This window comes from Ranitomeya imitator, chromosome 2 (assembly GCF_032444005.1).
Source record: "Ranitomeya imitator isolate aRanImi1 chromosome 2, aRanImi1.pri, whole genome shotgun sequence".
Classification (NCBI taxonomy): Eukaryota; Metazoa; Chordata; class Amphibia; order Anura; family Dendrobatidae; genus Ranitomeya; species Ranitomeya imitator.
In genome coordinates this window covers 521,459,019-521,479,934 of record NC_091283.1, presented here as the reverse complement: position 1 = coordinate 521,479,934, position 20,916 = coordinate 521,459,019, and the positions used below count along the sequence as shown (strand labels likewise).

The 20,916-nt window shown below is 42.3% G+C and overlaps 1 protein-coding gene across 2 annotated transcripts in view; it reads left to right on the top strand.

Moving 5' to 3' along the window:
• Positions 1-20,916, top strand: part of ACLY (ATP citrate lyase) — a 79,819-nt gene that overhangs the window by 44,358 nt on the left and 14,545 nt on the right. The window contains exons 6-16 of one of the 2 annotated variants that reach the window (XM_069751783.1): positions 656-735; positions 839-969; positions 4,038-4,156; positions 8,755-8,891; positions 9,481-9,542; positions 9,635-9,752; positions 11,241-11,395; positions 14,621-14,711; positions 17,327-17,356; positions 19,446-19,587; positions 20,747-20,915. In XM_069751783.1, the coding sequence (XP_069607884.1) occupies positions 656-735; positions 839-969; positions 4,038-4,156; positions 8,755-8,891; positions 9,481-9,542; positions 9,635-9,752; positions 11,241-11,395; positions 14,621-14,711; positions 17,327-17,356; positions 19,446-19,587; positions 20,747-20,915 (1,234 nt within the window). The remainder of the gene's footprint in view (positions 1-655; positions 736-838; positions 970-4,037; positions 4,157-8,754; positions 8,892-9,480; positions 9,543-9,634; positions 9,753-11,240; positions 11,396-14,620; positions 14,712-17,326; positions 17,357-19,445; positions 19,588-20,746; position 20,916) is intronic. The other variant, XM_069751784.1, reaches the window with a different exon arrangement.

Here is a 20,916-nt window from a genome sequence, read left to right as displayed (position 1 = left end):
ATTCTTCGTGTCACATGACCGCTACACTTTCAGTAGAAATGTTTCACTTGCTCTAAATCAATCGTAAATGTGCTAATTTTTTGTGTTCTGTAAGAGCCAATAATTAAACTGATTAGCATTGTTCCCAATTAAAAACCATAAAAAGCCAGCTGCAATTATCCATTTGTCAGGTGCGATCTTTATGCTAGCATAAAAATCGTTATTGGCAGCAAAGTGCTGTATGTAAACCGGTGGAGAGGTGCTGCCAACAGGATACCGATTGTATTAACAAACGTTCTGCCCCCATCCCGATTTTGTTGGCTAGTCTAAATAGGCCATCGGAGGTTGTTTTTAAGGGGTATGTCCAGCCTCATGCTATAAGTCTAGTCACTCTGTCACTGCAGACTTGTTGGCGGTCACATGAATATTCCACACTTTCAGCCATATTCCAACTAGACTGTGTCATTGAGTAAGGCCGAGAACATCTAGTCGGCATGTGACCGCATATATGCAAATCACATACAGCGTGCAGTGTGAGGATTCATAAGTCTGCAGTTACACGGTCACTTTGAACAGTCTATTGCCAGACAACCCCTTTAATGACCTGGATCGGCTTGTCTAAATGAGCGAATACTGTTTGTCTAGCTTAAATGTGTTCTGTTGTTATATACTACAGGATCCTTGCAAGCTTCATTGCCGGACTTTTTAACTTGTATGATGACCTTTACTTCACTTATCTAGAGATCAATCCTTTAGGTAAGTCAAGTTTTTGCTCTAGATGTTTGTTTCTAGTTGGCTTTGGTCTATGAAGCCAAAATGATCATGCATTTCAGTTTGTTTCTTCATTTCCCTTTTCCAGTTGTCACTAAGGATGGTGTATATGTGTTGGACATGGCAGCCAAGATCGATGCCACTGCTGACTATGTCTGCAAAGCTAAATGGGGAGATGTGGACTTTCCACCACCCTTCGGTAGAGAAGCTTATCCAGAGGTAAGAATCCAAATGGAAACTCCTAAAGCGCGTGAGCACCTCATAACGTCATTTCCATTCTGTTTGTTTGAGATGAGATAAATTGGTCTAGGATTTCTGATTTAACTGATTTATGGTGTAGGAGGAAAGATCCTACATAGAAAATAAGGAACTGTAGAAATCAGTATATTAAAAACTTTATGGAAGACAGTTCGTTTACTAAACTGCGCCCTGTGCAAAAAGATGAAGATAAAGTGAATGCTACTGGGCTGAGGGACAAGTCCTACAAAAACTGGAAAAGGATGTACTGTGTGCCCATAAATTTGCAGTAAAATGTTATTCCCTTTGTCATCACCGTTACATAAAGCAGGAAGAAAATGCTCTGCCTGAGTAATAGAGGCACTTTATGAATTACAAATGATGTCCCTGCAGTCATTCCATTAGCTTGACATTCTGTATTGATGCAAGAAGCCTTGTATCTCAGGCCCCCACCATATCAGCCTAACTCAATTTTCTTGTTCTAATAAATCCGTCTTAACATGGCCTGTCCCCTGAGGGATGTGTTTCCTCAAGGTTGCCTCAAGGTGATTCGAGGCTGAAATATATTCATCTAGTTGAGTGTTTTTACAAAATGGCTACAAATCCATCAGTACTTCCGCTTATCTCACTTTGCTCCCTCTTCTCTATGTCAGTAGCTTAAGGGAGGTGGGTTGTAAACAGATCTGCACTCCATGGAGTGGGAGGTGAGGGTCTCCAGTCTTGGGGCAGAGAAAACTGGCTATAGAAAAGGAAGAAATGAGTGCAGGATAGAAGCTGTGCTGATATATCAATTGAAGGCAGCAGAAACCTGGACACCCATAGACCTTACATCCAGGAGAGACACTAATACAAGAGAAAATTCTAATTGTATTAGGCCGGGGTCACACATGCGAGAAACACGTCCGTGTCTCGCATGTGAAACCCAAGCTCTGGCGCCGGCACTTGGGAGCAGAGCGTGCGGCTCCATGTGCTGCTATGCGGCCGCACGCTCCGCTCTGGAGTGCCGGCGCCAGAGCCTGGGTTTCACATGCGAGACACGGACGTGTTTTTCGCATGTGTGATCCCGGCCTTAGACTGCAAACTGCATGTCAGGGATTCTGAGTGAAGATTGCAGACAGAAACGGAGTGCAACTTTATTACCAAAAGATAACCACCGATACATGTAAACAAAAAAAAATACATATATTTTTTTTTCATTGGCAAAGGTATCCATAGCCTTTAACCCAGACCTGTAAAGGGAGACTTGGTTCAGAATATATAAAAAGGAAAGGAGCTTGTTGTGGTGAAATGTTTACTGCAGCATGACATGTATGGCGCGGAGATGGAGCAGGCACAGGTGCTTGGCATGTGCCAGGAAGTGGTAGTCGTCAGTTACAGCTGGGCTCCTATTGAAACACCAGGATCTGAGCTGTGAGTGATCCCAGCTAGTTAACTCTTTACATACCATTGCCGCACTGACTGATCATGTACGGGCTTTGACATGCACAGATTGTTCCCTCCTGTCTCACCATAGACACTGTCGCAGAGCGATCGTGGCGACCTGAGGAGTTGCCACGGCAGCTAGAGCCTTAACAATGGCCTTTGTTTCTGCCTTAGGGTATGTGTCCACGTTCAGGATGGCCGGCGCTTTGGACGGAGTGGAAAACCCGCTCCGCCCCCTTCTGGAGACGCGATGATGCCGGATGTGTTCATTGCACACATCTGGAATCATCGCACCCCACACATTGGGCCCTGTGTTATACCTTGCGGCGGTGCTGCGTCGCTGCAAGGTAAACAGACATGCTGCGATCTAAAAAGACGTGCCGCATGTCCGGAATCGCAGGGCCACCGGATGCGTGTTCGCACTCATAGTGGAGACGGGATTTCATAAAATCCCCTCAACTATGCTGTAACATCTGGACGCTGCGTGTTTGACGCTCCATAGAGATGCAGCGTTTCCTGAACGTTGAAACATACCCTTATACAGCAGGGTAGCAGATCCTGACAAAAATCCTGACAGGTTAGATAATGAGGACATTAGTCGTGCAGTGTATTATCAATGCATTTAAAGGTTTGGGTGCTCAAGTTCCTTTGTGAGACTAGTGAGTATTGTGTATGTGTGGAAAAACAACTGTATTAATAAAAAAAAAATGGTTTATTTGAAAAATAAAAACAAAAACCCAAGCCTCTACAAAATCCACACATTTGGTATCGCTGCGTTGGTAACATATTGCCAGAATAGCTTTTCTCGTCTTATCGCTACTCTCAAAAAAGATAAGATAAAAAGTGATCAAAAAGTTGCACCCACCAAGAGCCCCCTACAACCCCCCAAAAAAAAAAATTGCTGTAAAAAATATCTGCTGCAAAAGGAGTAAATTATATATACTGTAAGTATCAAACGATTTTATTAAAAAAAAAAAAGTTCCCATGCAGGTCAGACATAGTCCAGCGAATCCGACCATATCCACTAATGGAAACCTGAAAAACATAAACGGAGAGAAATAACAGTAAAATTTTGTCCCTCGTTGCAGTAATTTCTGACTCTAAATACTCATCATGTGCACATACCGTTAACTATACCAGAATCATGGCGTAATTTGCACCAAAAAAACGGTCTGTTTTTAGACTCTTTTTGCGCCTTGCCCAACAAGATGTGATGTCTGAAATGTGTGCCAAAATCTTTGTAAATTAGTTTTTTTTTTTCCAAGTACGCCAGATCTAACACTGTCCCAACCCCCGTGCCGCCTGCGTGCTCAACTGTTTTTAGTGACTCAAAGAAGTGAATGGGGGGAGCCACACACCTAATCCATGTTTACCTGTATGCAACATCTGTAGCTAAGCTCGTCAGGTGGGACTTGGGTCTGGGGAACCACCGTTCTGGAGATAAGGGTTCCAGTGGTGCAATTATCAGACTTCGATAACCTAATATCTAAGAAAGGGAGTACCCCTTTAACTGTTACCTGAGTAGGCTTAACTCACTACTGATTCTATAGAAGTACATGAGTTTAGATAAAATACATTTTTTTATTTTTTATCTATGTAAATCTATTAAATATTCAATTTTATTACAGGAAGCTTATATTGCGGACTTGGATGCCAAGAGTGGAGCAAGTCTAAAACTTACCATTTTGAACCCACGTGGCAGGATCTGGACTATGGTTGCTGGTGGAGGAGCCTCAGTTGTATACAGGTAAGCAGGCCCTATATGATCAATTATAGTAACATCATGAAAGGATTAATCAACATCCGTTTTGTTTTTTGTTTTGCTACTTTGTTATTACTATGGTTACTGAAGTGAAATTATACGCATTTCTTAAGTTGTTTGTTCTTGTGTGTTTTTTTTTTTTGCATCAAATTTATGCAAAAAATTCAAGATCTGCAATGTTTCCGCTTATGGCTTGGGCTGGACAATGACTTTGGTTGCGCAATACGTGATGCCGTGTAGCCCTAGCCAGGAGGTAGTGCTTCTCTTACTCACAGGAAACACATGAGAGGTTAACCCCCAACACACGCACGCACACCTCTCCACTTCACTCTTAGTGTTTTTCCTGTCCTTATGAGGACAGAAACAGAGAGGACGCACATCAGAGCAAGGATTACCTTTGACCCTTTGACGCAAGACAATCTTTCGGCGCGGTGTGCTTTCTAGGGTAGAACACAGGGGATTATGGACGGTGTTTCTGGGGCGTATACTAGAAGTCAAGGTAGAACACTATAAAGGCCTATTGTGGATGGGATTCTGATGTGCACAGTCTGACCATGGATGTTATTTCTACACGTTCAGAGACACTGTCCGAACAATCCCTGGGCATTGTAAGTCATAATGATGGTCATTGGCCCTAATGTTTTATTAAGTAAACTCGGGAACCTTTAGCCTTATTTTTTTACTATCTTGTTTAACTTTAGGACAGAGGAGCCCCTGCAGAGTCTGGTTATTCCTCAAGGAAGGAAACCAGAAGACATGTAATCCTAAACTACCAGAAACGCATAAGACACAGTTGTGTGCCTAGTGAAAATAGAGGAGCAGACCTCCTTTTTGGCTGATACTGGATCCATGATTAGGGAAGAGGTAGAAAGCACAGTCTGTAGCCTGGTTCCCCTACAGACGATACAGGGTGTGCCCTGTCATCAGACAGCCAGATGGAAAATGGAGGGGTCTTCAGGTCAGGATCAGTCACCTAAAACCCCCTAAACCAGTGGGTCAGGTACAGGAAATTCAGAATGGAGACCATAAGATCAACTATCCGGATAATGGGAGAGGATTCACTAATGTGCACCTTAGATCTTAAAGATGCATATTACCCCGTGGCCATCCATCCTTGTCAGCGGTACTTGAGGTTTCGCGCTAGAACATCAGGGGATAATCCAGCATTTACAGTTTCAGTGCTTTCAGATGACAGATTACAAATTACAGCCAGGTACATGGAAGGTGTACATGGTACATGGAAGGAGCATATTTTTGCCCCTAATAAAACTAGAGGAGGTAAGGAACAAAGTTTGATCCTTCCAAGAAAAAAAGTCAGTGTCAATTGGACTCTCAATGAGAATATTGGGATTAATGACATCCTGCATTCCAAGTGTATGATTTGGGCCAGGCCCACTCGAGAATTTTGCAAAAAGCAATATTGGCTGCCTGGGACAGGCGACCATCGGGATTAGACATGAAGATGGTCATATTTACAGAGGTAAAGACATCACTGACATGGTGGAAGTCTCTATGAAATCTCCAAAGAGGGGTGCCTTGGATCCTTTCCTCATGTGTCCAGGTTACTGCCAAGGACAAAGGTCAATATCTTTAGGGGACATGGTCTCCAGAAGTCTGTGCAAGATCTTCCAACTACAGAGAACTGCAGGCAGTATGGGAGATGCTCCGGAGGTACCAGGATCCTCTGAGGCCGACATGTCAATATCTTATTGGACAATGTCACAGCGATTTCCTTTGTTAATCACTGTTGGGACCGAGAGGTCATCTTCTGCAGGCTCTAGCATTTTAAATCTTCCAGTGGACAGAGGACTGTTTTTTTTTTTTTTTTTTTCAGAACAGAGGCAGACTTTCTTAGCAGGGAAACTGTATGGTCCTTCAAAGGGGAATTAAACACGGACATGTTTCAGCAGCTAACCCAATGTTGGGGTGTCCATCAAGTAGATGTTTGCGTCCTCGAAAAAGGTAAAAGTGGCAAGCTTCTTCTTCCTGAACCCAGAAGACGATCTGGAGGGGGTGGATGCCTTGTCTCTCAAAAATGGGACAAAAATCTGATCTATGCCTTTCCGCCTTTTGCATTGATTCCGATGGTCCTGAGAAAAATCCAGGAAGATCCAGCTATGGTAATACTGATCTTCCCCTTTTTGGCTGAAAAGGAGCTGGTTTCCACAATTAAATCATATGGCTCTAGAAGACCTGCTTCTCATTCCAGGGAGGGTCAGCCATCTCTCTCAAGGTCCCTTCCTACATCACAATACACAGCTTTGGCATCTGACATCTTGGATCCTGGGAGGCATATCTAATTGTCTCTGGGTCTGTCCGATGGGGTGGTAACAACGATGCAGGAAACAGGTGACTTCTGTTATTTATACAAGTCTGGAAGAAGTTCTGCTTGCAATATGTGGAAACTCTTCCTGCCCAAACATTCCTAAAATCCTGGATTTCTTACAACAGGGATTTGAAGTGTCTAAAACCAAGCCCTGAAAGGCTGGTTTCACATTTGCGTTTTTTTTTTTTCCGCAAAAAAACGCATGCGTTTTTTTCCTTATACTTAACATTAAAAACGTTTTTTCTCTGCATGCGTTGTGTTGCAGAAATGCAACATGTAGTAATTTTTAGCGGCCTTTTTTTGCCGCAAAAAAAACGTATTGATGTCTATGTAAATGCATGCGTTTTTAAGCACATGTGTTTGCATGCGTTTTTTATAGAAAAACACAAGAATACACACTGATAAGCCACCCCCCAACCCTAAGGGATCCTAACCCTAACCCTAAGGGTTAGGGTTAGGATCCCTAAGGGTTAGGATCCCTAGGGTTAGGGTTAGGATCCCTAGGGTTAGGGTTAGGATCCCTAGGGTTAGGGTTAGGATCCCTAGGGTTAGGGTTAGGATCCCTAGGGTTAGGATCCCTAGGGTTACTAGGGATCCTAACCCTAACCCTAGGTATTTCTGTTTATAGTGGGTTTTCTAGTTGATTTTGATGATTGGCAGCTGTCACACACTTCTTATCATGCGTTTCAAAAACGCAACCGCAGGAAAAAACGCATGTAAACGCGTCAAAACGCCGCGTTTGTGTTAAAACATGCAAAAACGCATGCGCCTAGAAAACGCAGCGTTTAAACGCGTTTTTTCATTAAATGCGTTTGTGTTTCAAACGCTGCGTTTAAATGTGAAACCAGCCTAAGAGACCAGATCTCGGCACAAAGTGTGTTTTTTTTTTTTTTTTTTTTTTTTCTTCTTTCAGCTGGTAAACCCTCCCTGGGTTGTTAGGTTTTCTAATGCTAGGTTTTCTAAAGCAATCAGCAGATTAAGATCCACAATTAGGAAATCGATGCCTCCATGGTATCTAAACTTTTGTACTGAATGCTCTATGCAAGTCTCCTTATGAACCTCAGGAGAACATTAACATCAAGATGCTAACCCTGAAGGGAGAGTTTTTTGGTAGCGTTGACTTCAGCAAAGTTTGTTGGTGAAATCCAAGCCCTGTCAGTGAGAGATCCTTATCTTTGTATACTGGAAGATCACATAATTTTTAAGCTTGGCCCAACATTTTTTTCCGAAGGTGGTTTCAAGTGCGAACTTGAACCAAGAGATTATCATACCCTCCTTTTGCCAGCATCCACAAATAAGAAGGAACTAATGGTTCATTCACTGGATGCGAGAATGACAGCTCAACATTATGAAGGCTGCCGGAGGTTGGAGGCAAGATTCAAACTTTTCGGCCAGTTCGCAGGGTAGAACAAAAGCAAAAGCGACATTTGCCAGATGATCACATCCACCATTTCCATTGCATGCAAATCAGAGGGGAGAGCACCACCAGAAGGTCTCAAGGCATATTCAAAAAGGGCTATCTCCGCTTCTTGGGCTGAAAGGGCAGGAGCCTCAGTAGAACAGATTTGTAGAGCCGCAACCTGGTCTAGCCTAAATACCTTCTGTATACAATACAAGCTGGACATATTATGTGGCCAACAGATGACCTGTGGAAGGAAAGTTCTTCAGGCAGTGATCCTGTCCTAAAATCCATTCATTTGGTATTTCTCCTGGTGTGGGGTCATGAGGGACGTCATGGAAAGTAGGAGTTTATTCTGCTGTTATATTTAAAGGGAATCTGTCGCCCTCTGAACGATTTTGATCTATTACTATCGGTATACAAGTAATAGAATGGTTAAACCAGTATATGATAATGATTTCTTCCAGGCTCTACGGCATGTGGTGCCTGGAACAAATCACTGCCTCCTCTCTTCATTATAATAGTAACCCCTTCCCATCAGCATCACATTAACTCATTTGGTGCTGTAATCCTGCACATTTCTGCTTTGAAGGATTGTAGGTAGCTTAGTAACCCAATGTTGTTTTTCAACCTTAAGTGCTATGATTTTATACACGTTGTCATCCTGTATGGGAAATCCTTCTTAATCCAAGGATGAGCAGCTGGTGTGGTCTACTCTAGACTTTTTTTTGACTTGTTTAATTTAATGCCATCTTGTTGTTCGATTTTTGTACTTGAACGTTAAACTAAGTCAAGCAAGTTCACCTTCTTTTTAAGATGGCACATTTAGCATTCATTTCATGTACTCTTGTCTACTAGTGACACCATCTGTGATTTGGGTGGAGTGGATGAACTAGCCAACTATGGGGAGTATTCTGGAGCCCCTAGTGAGCAACAGACCTATGACTATGCCAAAACCATCCTATCTCTTATGACTAGAGAAAAACATCTTGATGGTAAGTGACCTTATAATGTATCCATTAAAAGATTTACCTTGTTTGCTTATTTGTACAACTGTATCTATATATTCTTACCCTAGTGAACCTGATAAGTGTATGTTATGTTTAGGACACCCTTCTGTGAAAACTTATTTCACCAAAGCTGTTGTGCTAGAAGACCCACAACATCATCTTATTTCCTCCCCCCCACAAACAATGTATTGAGATTTGGTGGGGGTCCAACTGTTGAGAGTCCCATTAATGCCAAGATCGGGGCTATAAAACACTTTTTGAAAGCAGCATAACTGGGCGTGCTCTTCTCCTATTACATTGCATTGTCCATGGGACTGCCAAATACAGTGCTCCGTTATTCCCAGCAGTCTCCGAGACAATGAATGTAGCAAAGGCCAAGCATTCACATCTTTGTTCAAGATGGGGCAGCAGAGCCTGATGCTCAGGTCCAAGAGCCCCCTTCTTGGGATCCCCAGGAATTCCAGCAGTCTGAACCGCAGAGATAAGCAAGTTATCCCAGTTTAGAACTTGGTAATAGGTTTGAGAAAGCATTTATGGTAATTTGTGTGTAATTTATATATATATTTTTTTAAAGGTAAAATCCTTATAATTGGTGGAAGTATTGCAAACTTTACCAATGTTGCTGCAACTTTTAAGGTGAGTTGTCAGGTGTGCATAAATTTACAGTAGGGAACATGTTGGATTTCTCTTGATCAGCCTTTGCACCTTTTTCATTTCTTTTGCCCCAGGGTATTGTTCGAGCTATCAAAGACTTTCAGGGACCACTGAAAGAACATGAGGTTACAATATTTGTGAGACGAGGTGGGCCAAATTATCAAGAGGGACTTCGTGTTATGGGTGAAGTAGGTGAGTAAAGGAATGAGGGTAAGAATTTTTTTTTATTTTTTTTTCTTCCCATACTACCCTATCCCAGAGATCTTGGCTTTAAGGCTAAGTGCACACGTATCGCATGCGGAATTGGCATGCGTTTTCCGCTAAACACTAGCGTTTTGCAAGCGTAATTAGCTTGCAGAATGCTAGCATTTTCCAAGTGATCTTTAGCATCGCTTGGAAAACTGATTGACAGGTTGGTCACACTTGTCAAACATGTAGTGTATAGCCTATGCAGCATTAATAGTAAAAAGATATAATGTTAAAAATAATAAAAAAAAAAATGGTTATTCTCACCTTCCGACGGCCCCCGATCTCCTCAGCGGTGCACGCGGCGGCTTCCGTTCCCAGGGATGCTTTGTGCGATGGACCTGGGATGATGTCACGATCACTTGACCACGATTTCATCCCAGGTCCTTCGCACACAGCATCCCTGGGAATGAAAGCCGCCGCGTGCACCGATGAGAGGCGGGAGGACTTCGGGGGCCATCGGAGGGTGAGTATTTCACTATTTTTTATTTAATTTCTTTTTTTTTTTTTTTTTTTTTACAATTATATGGTTCCCAAGGACCTGTAGGAGAGTCTCCTCTCCTCCACCCTGGGTACCATCAGCACATGATCCGCTTACTTCCCGCATGGTGGGCATAGCCCCATGCGGAATGTAAGCAGATCAATGCATTCCTATGTGTGCAGAATCCCCGCGATTCCGCAAATTAATGAACATGCTGCGTTTTTTTCCGGAATGCGTTTCCGCACCGGAAAAAAACGCAGCATGTGCATAGAAAATGCCTATTGCATTCTAATAGTAGGATGCTTAATGTGAGCATTTTTTTTAGCGGTTTTATCGCGTTTTTGTAGAGAAAAACGCGAAAAATCCTGAACGTGTGCTCACAGCCTAAGACTAAGTGTTTAACATACATTGTACATGTTCAGTTCTCGTGTTCTCATACCAAGTAATGCTTTCAGATATAACCTCACTGGTTCATATTTTTAGAGTATATGCACACCACACCGTTTTTCTAAGCGAAGCCACTTCATAGAAAACACCTATTGGTGTTGCAGTCTTCTTCTGAAGTGGTTTTGCTGGCAGCTTTGCTGTTTTTTTTTTTTTTTTTTTCCCGCCGCCGGCGTTGTTTTTTGGTGCTTTCCACTATAATGTAAGCCACCCAAATAGTGAACATGCTATTACTTTTATAATAAGTAGCAAAAGATTGAACACTAGTGCACAACAATATTGTTCTTACAATGTTGTGCAATATATTCATAATTTGTGTCAGTTATATGTTGCTTTTTCAGGTGGGTCCCAGGCACAATTTGTCCCAAAAATACGTTGCACGCTTATATTCCCTTACATAGAGATATGGACTTATTTTATGTATTTATTTATTTATTTATTTATTTTGCATTAAAAGTAAATGTTTGTGTTTGTCCTGTTTTCTTATTTTTTATTTTTTTATAATAAAGGTAAAACCACTGGAATTCCAATACACGTGTTTGGTACGGAAACTCATATGACAGCCATTGTGGGTATGGCCCTGGGCCACAGACCAATTCCAAACCAGCCTCCTACTGCAGCCCACACTGCTAATTTTCTGCTGAATGCCAGTGGCAGCTCCTCAGTAAGTCAGACCTATTCTAAACTTTTGGGGGGACATTTCAGGGGGGGGGGGTATTACTATATTGAAATATATGGGAGGCATTTCAACATTTTAAATATATTTTTAGTATTGCTGGTTTTCCCCGTTACTGGGGCTGGCATATTAGCCCACAGCCTGATGGATGAATCCCTTCTCAATAAGTTGATCCCAGCAATCAGCTGTTTTATGTAAGGATACTTGTAAGTGTTAACGGGCTTATCCCAGACTTTTTTTTTTTTTTTTTAACCCCTTACTGACTGAGCCAAATTTTTGAAACCTGACCAGTGTCACTTTATCTGGTAATAACTCTGGAACGCTTCAACAAATCCGAGTGTTTTTGAGACTGTTTTTTTCGTGACACATTATACTTTATAATAATGGTAAATTTAGGTCAATATGTTTTGTGTTTTATTCATAAAAAATATCAGAAATTTGAGAGAAATTTTAAAAAGTCAGCAATTTCCAATTAATTTTTTTTATGGACCTATTCAGTGCCTTTGGGGGGTCCCATATATTGAGAAACCCCCAAAAGTTATACCATTTTTAAAACTGCACCCCCTGACATATTGAAAACTGCAGTCAGGTAGTTTTTTAACCCTTCATGTGATTTTTCCAGAATGAATGCAAAGTGGCATGACAGAAATGAAAAAGTGTATTTTTACCACCTAAATGCCGCTAACTTCTGAACAGGTTACAACAGCCGTCAGACTCTAGGGCCGCTATTTGGCCATGAATTGCCATCGCTAACATCAGGACCACAAAATCATGATCTGAGGGCACCAACTGGGATAAAGAGGAAGCCCCCACACTCTGTTAACCATTTATGATACTAGATGGTGGCCCGATTCTAACGCATCGGGTATTCTAGAATATGTATGGCCACGTAGTATATTGCCCAGCCATGTAGTATATTGCCCAGCCACGTATGTCACAGGCTAAAAAATAAACTTACTCATCTTCCGATCCGATGGCCCCCCTTGTAGCGTGCGGCTGCCGGCATCTTCTGTTCCCAGGATGCATTGCAAAATTACCCAGATGACTTAGCGGTCTCGCGAGGCCGCTAAGTCTTCTGGGTAATTTCGCAATGCATCGCCGGGAGCGGAAGATGGCGGCCGGCTCGGCGGACAATCGAGGGTGAGTATAGCAGGTTTTTTGTTTTTTTTTTTAATTATTTTTAACATGACATCTTTTACTATTGATGCCGCATAGGCATCATCAATAGTAAAAAGTTGGGGACACACAGGGTTAGTAGCGGCGATAACGGAGTACGTTACCCACGGCATAACGCGGTCCATTACTGCCGGCATTAACCCTGTGTTAGCGGTGGCTGGAGGGGAGTATGCGGGCGCCGGGCAGTGACTGCGGGGAGTAAGGAGCGGCCATTTTCTTCCGGACTGTGCCCGTCGCTGATTGGTCGTGGCTGTTTTGACGCGACCAATCAGCGACTTGGATTTCCTTGACAGACAGAGTCCGCGGCCAATGAATATCCGTGACAGAAAGACGGAAGTGACCCTTAGACAATTATATAGTAGATAGTCACTATTGACAGCAGCATCTAAGGGGTTAAACCGATTTGGATGGTGCAAACACTGATCGTGGCTAATGCAGCAAGTTGTCAGCTATAGTGTACAACCGACAGCTGCTGGATTGTCACCTGCATGGGGAGGCTATTCTCTTGTATCTCAGGTCAGTTAAGACCTATTTGCTGTCATTAAGGGGTTAATTTTTTTTAATTTTTTTTATGGGGTTGAGAACTGACCGGCAGGTAGTTATGAATTACCTGCCTCTTCTGCCCAGCGACTATCTCTTCCGGCTACCCACCAATTTTTTTCCTGCTTACTATTTTCCTGCACCCTCTGAAGTCACATTGACAGAGCAGCTTCTTCTCTTATGCTCCGCTCTGTCAATCGATCGATCGGGTGTTACTGCCGATGTCATGCTGATTAACAGCCGGCTCCCCGCTGCCTAATTGCTGGGAGCTGCTGTCAATTAGCAGGATATCAGCAGTGATGCCCTGTCAAGAGCATCCTAGAAAAGGAAGCACTGCACTGTTGATGTGAGGTCAAGGGAGGAAGGAGACTCACATTCTGAGACGGGAAAGATCATATAGGGCAGAACAGGCAGAAAGTTGGCAACTACCTGCCGGTAAGTTCTTGGCCCCACGCGTACAAAACAAAACCAAAACAAAGTCCCAGATAACCCTGTTAAGTTTTTCATTCAGTGCCACCAGAAGGAAAATCTGTGCGTTTTCTGTGTAATGCAGGATGGGGCAAGTCCTCCAGAGATGACGCAATGCCAAGAGTAGAGGATACTGAATAGAGGAATCAGCCAACCATTAAAGGGTTATTCCCATCTCCAAGATCCTATCCCAATATGTATTAGGTGTAATAATATTATGAAATGCCTCCAATTAGAAATGTAGAATAGTTCTCCTGATTCACGATGTCATTAACCCCATGTGCAGGGCACTACAGTAGATTAAGTATCCATGGTTATGACCATTAACGGTCACTATGAGTGGTCATAACCTTGGATACCTAAGCTACTGCAATGCCCTGTACATGGGGTAAGTGACACGGTAATCAGAAGATCTATACTACATTTCTAATTGGAGGTATTTGCTATTAATAACAATATAATAATAATTGTATTATTACACCTACTACATATCGGGATAGGCTCTTGGAAATGCGAATACCCACTTTAACTCAGAATTTGATAATGGGTTATATGAGAATGGGTATTATAAATCAGATGATCCCCCTAATATATTACTCTTCCCAATTTGAGATTTTCCCGCGTGTAAAATTAAAAACAGCCCATACTCCTCCTCTGGGGCTCATGTGATGTTATGTAACATAAGCCCTGCAGCCAATCAGCAGCCACTATTGGGTAACTTAACTCTCACTTTCTTGTAATATAACTGATACTCAGATGAAATCGGAGAATGGTAGCAGGCCTCATTTCTTCTGGGCATCAGCTTTGTCCGAGGAAAGTGAGAATGAAGCGACTGAGGCCGCTGCGGTGGAGGCAAGTAGCGGCTGTTTTTATTTACACGGGAATGTAACACTTGGGGAGGGGTTGTCCTATTAGTGTTGAAAGAACACACAGAATATAAGATTGAGTTGGTTTTCAAATAGTTTCCTTGAGGCTTCTGCATGTGGCTTTACGGTTACTGTAAGTTTTTCATTATTTACTTTTCCCCAGACTCCTGCACCCAGCAGGACAGCATCATTCTCAGAATCACGCCCCGATGAGATCACTCCAGCAAAAAAGTCCAAGCAGGCTGTACCCAGCGGTAAATTTTTCTTTTTCTTCTGCAACCTTTAAGTATCTCTTATCACATACGTGTGGCGCACAGCAACACTTAATGAAGTGGTAAATAACTGATGTGAGAGGTCACCGGTCACGTCTGTCCTATACCCTAGGCCAGGATAGTTTTTGATTTTTCTCACTGGCTATTTTGCCATTATTGGGGATTGTTACAAAGAATCTTTTGAGACAAAACTACCGTAGTCTTAAGTTGGTGAAAAACTGACAACGCTGTAACTCAACTAAAATGCCATTAGTGTGATGGTCGAGCCTTTACTGACCCATTGTCTTGAATGGTCAAGTTTTATCCATTGCTCAGATCAAAATGGGACATCCCTCTAATATTATTCATAATTTTTTTTTTTTTCTTGTGATTTCCCACATTTGGTTAAAAAAACCGAAGACACTCCAAATACTGAGCAGAGATGGCACCAGTGTTTAAAGTTTCTATTGGTGTTTGGGGGTGTAAGTATGTGGGCTATGCACTGCGTTACTATTATGGCTTGACAGCTTTAACAAAGCTCACCATGGTGGACATATCATACATGTACAAGGGAAGGGAAAGGGAAGAAAGTAAAGGGATTGGGGCAACTCCCTAATTACAACAACCTACAAAAAATGGAGTCAAATGTCCCCAAAATCAATTATCCAAGTCAGATGAAGAACACCATATGTACGTATCAATATGGAAAATGTTATTGATTTCTCAGTGTAACAACAAAACGGCAATACAACATATAAAAGATGAGTTGAATGGTGAAGACCATGCATAGGGGGACACTGCTAAATTTCAGCTATGGTCAGACAAAAAACCCTGGTCACTGTCTATGATAGACTTTGGCTACATGATCACATAGTAAGGGACTTATTGGGGGGGCGGGCATGAGAAGAGCAGCTCTGTATCATAGTAAGATGTCTCTCTACATAACATAGGGGAAAGTAAATCCAGATAAGAGCAAGAGAAAATCCATCCCCACCCATAATCCTAACTCAGATCAGATGCTATGTATAAAGTGCGGTGGCTAGTTCAGTCCTAGAGTGCTTACCCATGTGGGGTGGGGAATGTCCGTCCTGTTGCAGCCCCGATGCGCACTTCCTGTGGTGGGCTTCCTCTGGGGGCTGTCAATTATTATGGCTTGACATCCATTCTCTGGGGTTGGAGTGTTGCCATCCCCCTATATTTGTGATGGAAGAATAAAAGCTGTTGCCTCCCTACTCATTATTTGCAATATATTGAGGACTGGGGGTTGTCCTGTTACTGGCTTACCTGCATACTTAGACATCATATGACAATTGATGGTCTGGTGCTATAGCAAAAAAAAAAAAAAACCCAAAAAACACTGTCATTAACTGCTCCATTGAAAGCCACTTTAAAAGATCCCACTTACTAAAGCACTCTGTGAGCAGGCAAGGGAAATCCACCTTAAATATTCTTAATGCTATGTTCACATTACCATTAAAATTCTTTACAATACTGGCATAATGGTAATCATTGTCTAAAGGCTACCAATATATTATCCATGGTACATGGGAATTTTAAAGATGGTCATATACACAAAATGTACTCCGTACATAAGGAAACGTTCTGCAATTTCCTAATCTGTTTCATTTCCATGCCGTTTTAGAAATATTTGCTTGCAGTCAGTGGCCTATGCCGTTTTAGAAATATTTGCTTGCAGTCAGTGGCTTTTAACAAGGAATTTCTTATACTCTTAGGGTATGTGCACATGTTGCGGATTTTTCCACGCGGATTCTGCAGAATCCATAGGTAAAATGACCTGCGTTTTACCTGCGGGTTTTGTGCGGATTTCGCCTGCGTTTTTACACCTGTGGATTCCTATAGTGGAAGAGGTGTCAAACGCTGCGGAATTCGCATAAAGAATTGATATGCTGCGGAAAATATGCCGCTGTGTTTCTGCGCTGAATTTTCCACAGCATGTGCACTGCGGATTTGGTTTTCCATAGGTTTACATGGTACGGTACACCGCATGGAAAACTGCTGCGGATCCGCAGGGCCAAATCCGCAACGTGTGCACATAGCCTTAAAGGGAGTCTGTCAGCATAGTATTACTATTCAAACCAGGCAGTGACGTTAAATGCACCCTTGGCACCTACTTGTTTTCCTTTTATCTCCACCCTCTTCTATCTTGACTGACTGTTCTGACATTGCTTAAGTCAGAGAGGGGTCGAGAGAGGTGGGAAAACAAGTAGCTGGAAAGGTACACTGACCTGCTCGACCAAGCCACTGGTGCACCGTCACCTGTGCTTAGTTTGCACAGTCATTTTGTGCTGACACTGTCTTTAGCAAGCCAGACACCTCTGTAGGTACTGATCAGTCTGTACTGTGATTTTTGGCCTTTGGATGGTAACAAGAATGCTTCTATTCAGTGGCGCAAATGTGGAAAATAGGAAGCAATTGTTAATATACAAGAAGGTTGCAGAACCTTGACTTGCTGTATTAGCAACTAAGTACGATTCTAATCTGTAGATGACCATAGTCACATCTAGTATCGGTGAATGCATAGAATGGGTTTTGTTCAACCTCACATTCTCTTAAAGCAGCCATTCTGGGCATGCACCCTAACGTTCTCATTTTAACAGATCCATCGGCTGTACATGGACCAGTTAAAGGTAGGCTGGCAGCTGAGAGCTGGGTGTTGGCTGTGCTGTCTCAGTCTGCAGTGTGTGTATTCTGCTGCCCTCCCCTCTCATCTGTTCCTTTTTGCAAAACATGACTCCAAATCAAGGCAATCCATTGTTGTGTGTAAATAAATGTGGTGCATTCATTACTCCCTCCAAGAAGCTGATCATTCAGCACAGTTGTTAGGGTTGTCCATGTGTAGTGTTTCTTGTTTTGCTTTGTATTTTTTACATTGTTGGTTTGTGTATATATAACTATGCTACTCCTTTTGCTTAGCTGGAAAAACAGGACCTGCTTTTACAAGGTTAAAGATTATTCTCATCTTGGTAAATGGTTCAAATTCTTGTGAAAACTTGCACGTTTGCAATCACATGTTGTTAAAAATTATTTCCCTTCTCAAGAACGTAAGGGATTTTTAATTTGATACTGTTTATCTAGGTTTCCAAGCACCACTGAGGTCAATCAACTGTGACCAAACATGAGCAGTGCTTACAAGCTCTTTTCAATAGAGCTTGTAATTGCTGCTCTGAAACTGGATGGATCTGGCCAGTTTCAGCCCCTCTGCGCACCTCCAATCCTGCAGTGGCAAAACTGCCCCTGCTTGCAGCACTGGAGTGCACAAGCAGAGGCAGTCCAGTAAGAGCACAACTCCCCTTGCCAATCTGGACCCAGGAGAGCAGTGCACTCTTGAAGGTTGATGTTTAGAACTCCTTTAAGAGCAACACAAGATGCATCTATTGGCATGATTCCCTTTACAATAATTTACAAACCTTCCGTGCAATCTTTTGTTTGTAGTTATCAGTATACTATAGTTGCTGTGAAAATGAACTTCTCCCTGGCTGTCACTGTGTGTCAATAGAGATTTTGTCCATTTTTAATATGGAATCCTTGGAAAATACAAATAAACCTACATGCCACAATAGGAAACCTAAAAAACACGAGGAGACGTATTCTGCTATTCAAAAGGGTAGTAATGCTTGAAGTTAATATGGAAGAAATCCCTTCAAAAATGTCAAAAATTGTGATGGCCATGCAATGGTAATGCTGGCTTCTGTCTGGAGGAAAGACTGAGAGTGTGTAAAGCTGCTGACCAGTTACCTTTACCATCCCCATACTGTTGCACTCTTCAGTCAATCAAGCATGCATTGTTTTGTATAATGGCAGTGAATTTAGACCCCTTAGGGCAGGTTATGTCCTCTAAAACAAAAGGATCAGGCATGTTGAAATTGATCTGTCCAATTCTTCTCTTCCACGACAACTGGGACGATTCAGGAGGACCCCATATATACTAGACCGTCAGCTGATCCTGCTCTGCTGACTTTATTCCAATGTATGTGACTGGTTAAGAGAGTATGGCATCATTCATTGATTAGACTCCTATTTCAATTGGTGTAAAAAGATTGATAAAATAGTGTTTTTTTCTAGATTCTAGTGTAACCATCAAAATGGTAAGATGGCTCATGTCTGCAGTGGAGACCATTAGTGACACTCCAACCCTAGTAATGTGGCCTATGGATGATTTGCTGGTTTGTGTGACCTGTTTGCTTTGATGGTTGTTTTTGTCACTGACTTGTACGTAGGTTCATTATGTATCGCCAAAGCAGCAGCTCGGAGCTCTGAGACACTCATCCTCTAGCTTATTTCCAACTTTGTTTTCTATTTATGTTCCCAGATGAATAATATGATTTGCAGATTTATCATTTTTCAAGTCGCGTGTTGAAGTTAAAAGTAGAATTCATTGTTTTAATGCATTTAGAACTTCACATGTTGCCATATACGCTCATGAAATTCAGAAGTGCCTGTAATTGGCTAAATACTGTTTCAGCATTGAATTTTACAAAAGGCATTGAATTTAACAAAATGCAAATCATATTACAAGTTTCGTGGATAGATAACTATTATAAAAACTAAGGTTTAGACGTAAGACTCCATAGATGTGTGCAGGTCATCTGCATCCGGTGTGTGCTCCCTCGACTTGCTGTGTTTTCCTTGCTCTATGCCACCTCTCTGCTTGGATTCAGTGTGTCCAATTTTCACTTTCTTGCATACCGGCTAAGTCACCTCCATGTTCTTTTGCAGCTAAGGCAACGACGCTGTTCAGCCACCATACCAAAGCTATTGTGTGGGGCATGCAGACTCGGGCAGTTCAGGGCATGCTGGATTTCGATTATATATGCTCCCGTTCTGAACCATCGGTTTCAGCAATGGTCTACCCTTTCACGTAAGTCTGTGAACCTTAGCACTTTTTGTTAAAAAACAGTGTGCCTAATCGCTGTATGTTGGGCATCCATGAATAAAGACAATAATAAAAATGATCAATTGTAGACAAAAAAATAAAATACATATGTATGTATATATGTGTGTAATTAATAAATATATATACACACCGTATATAGATATATATTGCTCAAAAAAATAAAGGGAACACTAAAATCCCACATCCTTGAAATCACTGATCGCTCTCCACTGCATCTCCAGACTGTCACGTCGGTCACATGTGCTCAGTGTGATCCTGCTTTCGTCTGTGAAGAGCACAAGGTGCCAGTGGCAAACTTGCCAATCCTGGTGTTCTATGGCAAATGCCAAGCGTCCTGCACGGTGTTGGGCTGTGAGCACAACCCCCATCTCTGGACGTCCGGCACTCAGACCATCCTCATGGAGTCGGTTTCTAACAGTTTGTGCAGACACATGCACATTTGTGGCCTGCTGTGATTTTGCAGGGCGCTGGCAGTGCTCCTCCTGTTCCTCCTTGCAAATAGGCTGAGGTAGTGGTACTTCTCCTGGGTTGTTGGCCTCCTATGGCCCCCTCCACGTCTCTTGGTGTACTGGCCTGTCTCCTGGTAGCGCTTCCAGTCTCTGGACACTACGCTGACAGACACAGCAAACCACCTTGCCACAGCTCGCATTGATGTGCCATCCTGGATGAGCTGCACTACCTGAGCCATGTGGGTTGTAGAGTTCGCCTCATGCTACCACAAGTGTGAAAGCACAACCAACATTCAAAAGTGACCAAAACATCAGCCAGAAAGCATTGGTACTGAGATGTGATCTGTGGTCCCCACCTGCAGAACCACTCCTTTATTGAGTGTGTGTTGATAATTGCCAATAATTTCCATCTGTTGTCTATTCCTTTTGCTTGTGAAATTGATTGTCAAACAGTGTTGCTTCCTAAGTGGACAGTTTAATTTCACAGAAATTTGATTTAGTTGGAGTTATATTCTGTTTAAGTGTTCCCTTTATTTTTTTGAGCAATGTGTGTATATATAGACATGGAATCTGAAAATGACCTCCCTTCACGTGGTTTAGGCTACAAGTGTGGGTTGACAATTATATTACACAGTAATCTTAGTATTTATCATTGGGTTTCCTTTTCTTACCAGTGGTGATCATAAGCAAAAGTTCTATTGGGGACACAAAGAAATCCTCATTCCGGTTTTTAAGAACATGGCCGATGCCATGAGAAAGCATCCTGAAGTGGACGTTCTTATCAACTTCGCCTCCCTAAGGTCTGCTTATGACAGCACCATGGAGACCATGAATTACCCTCAGG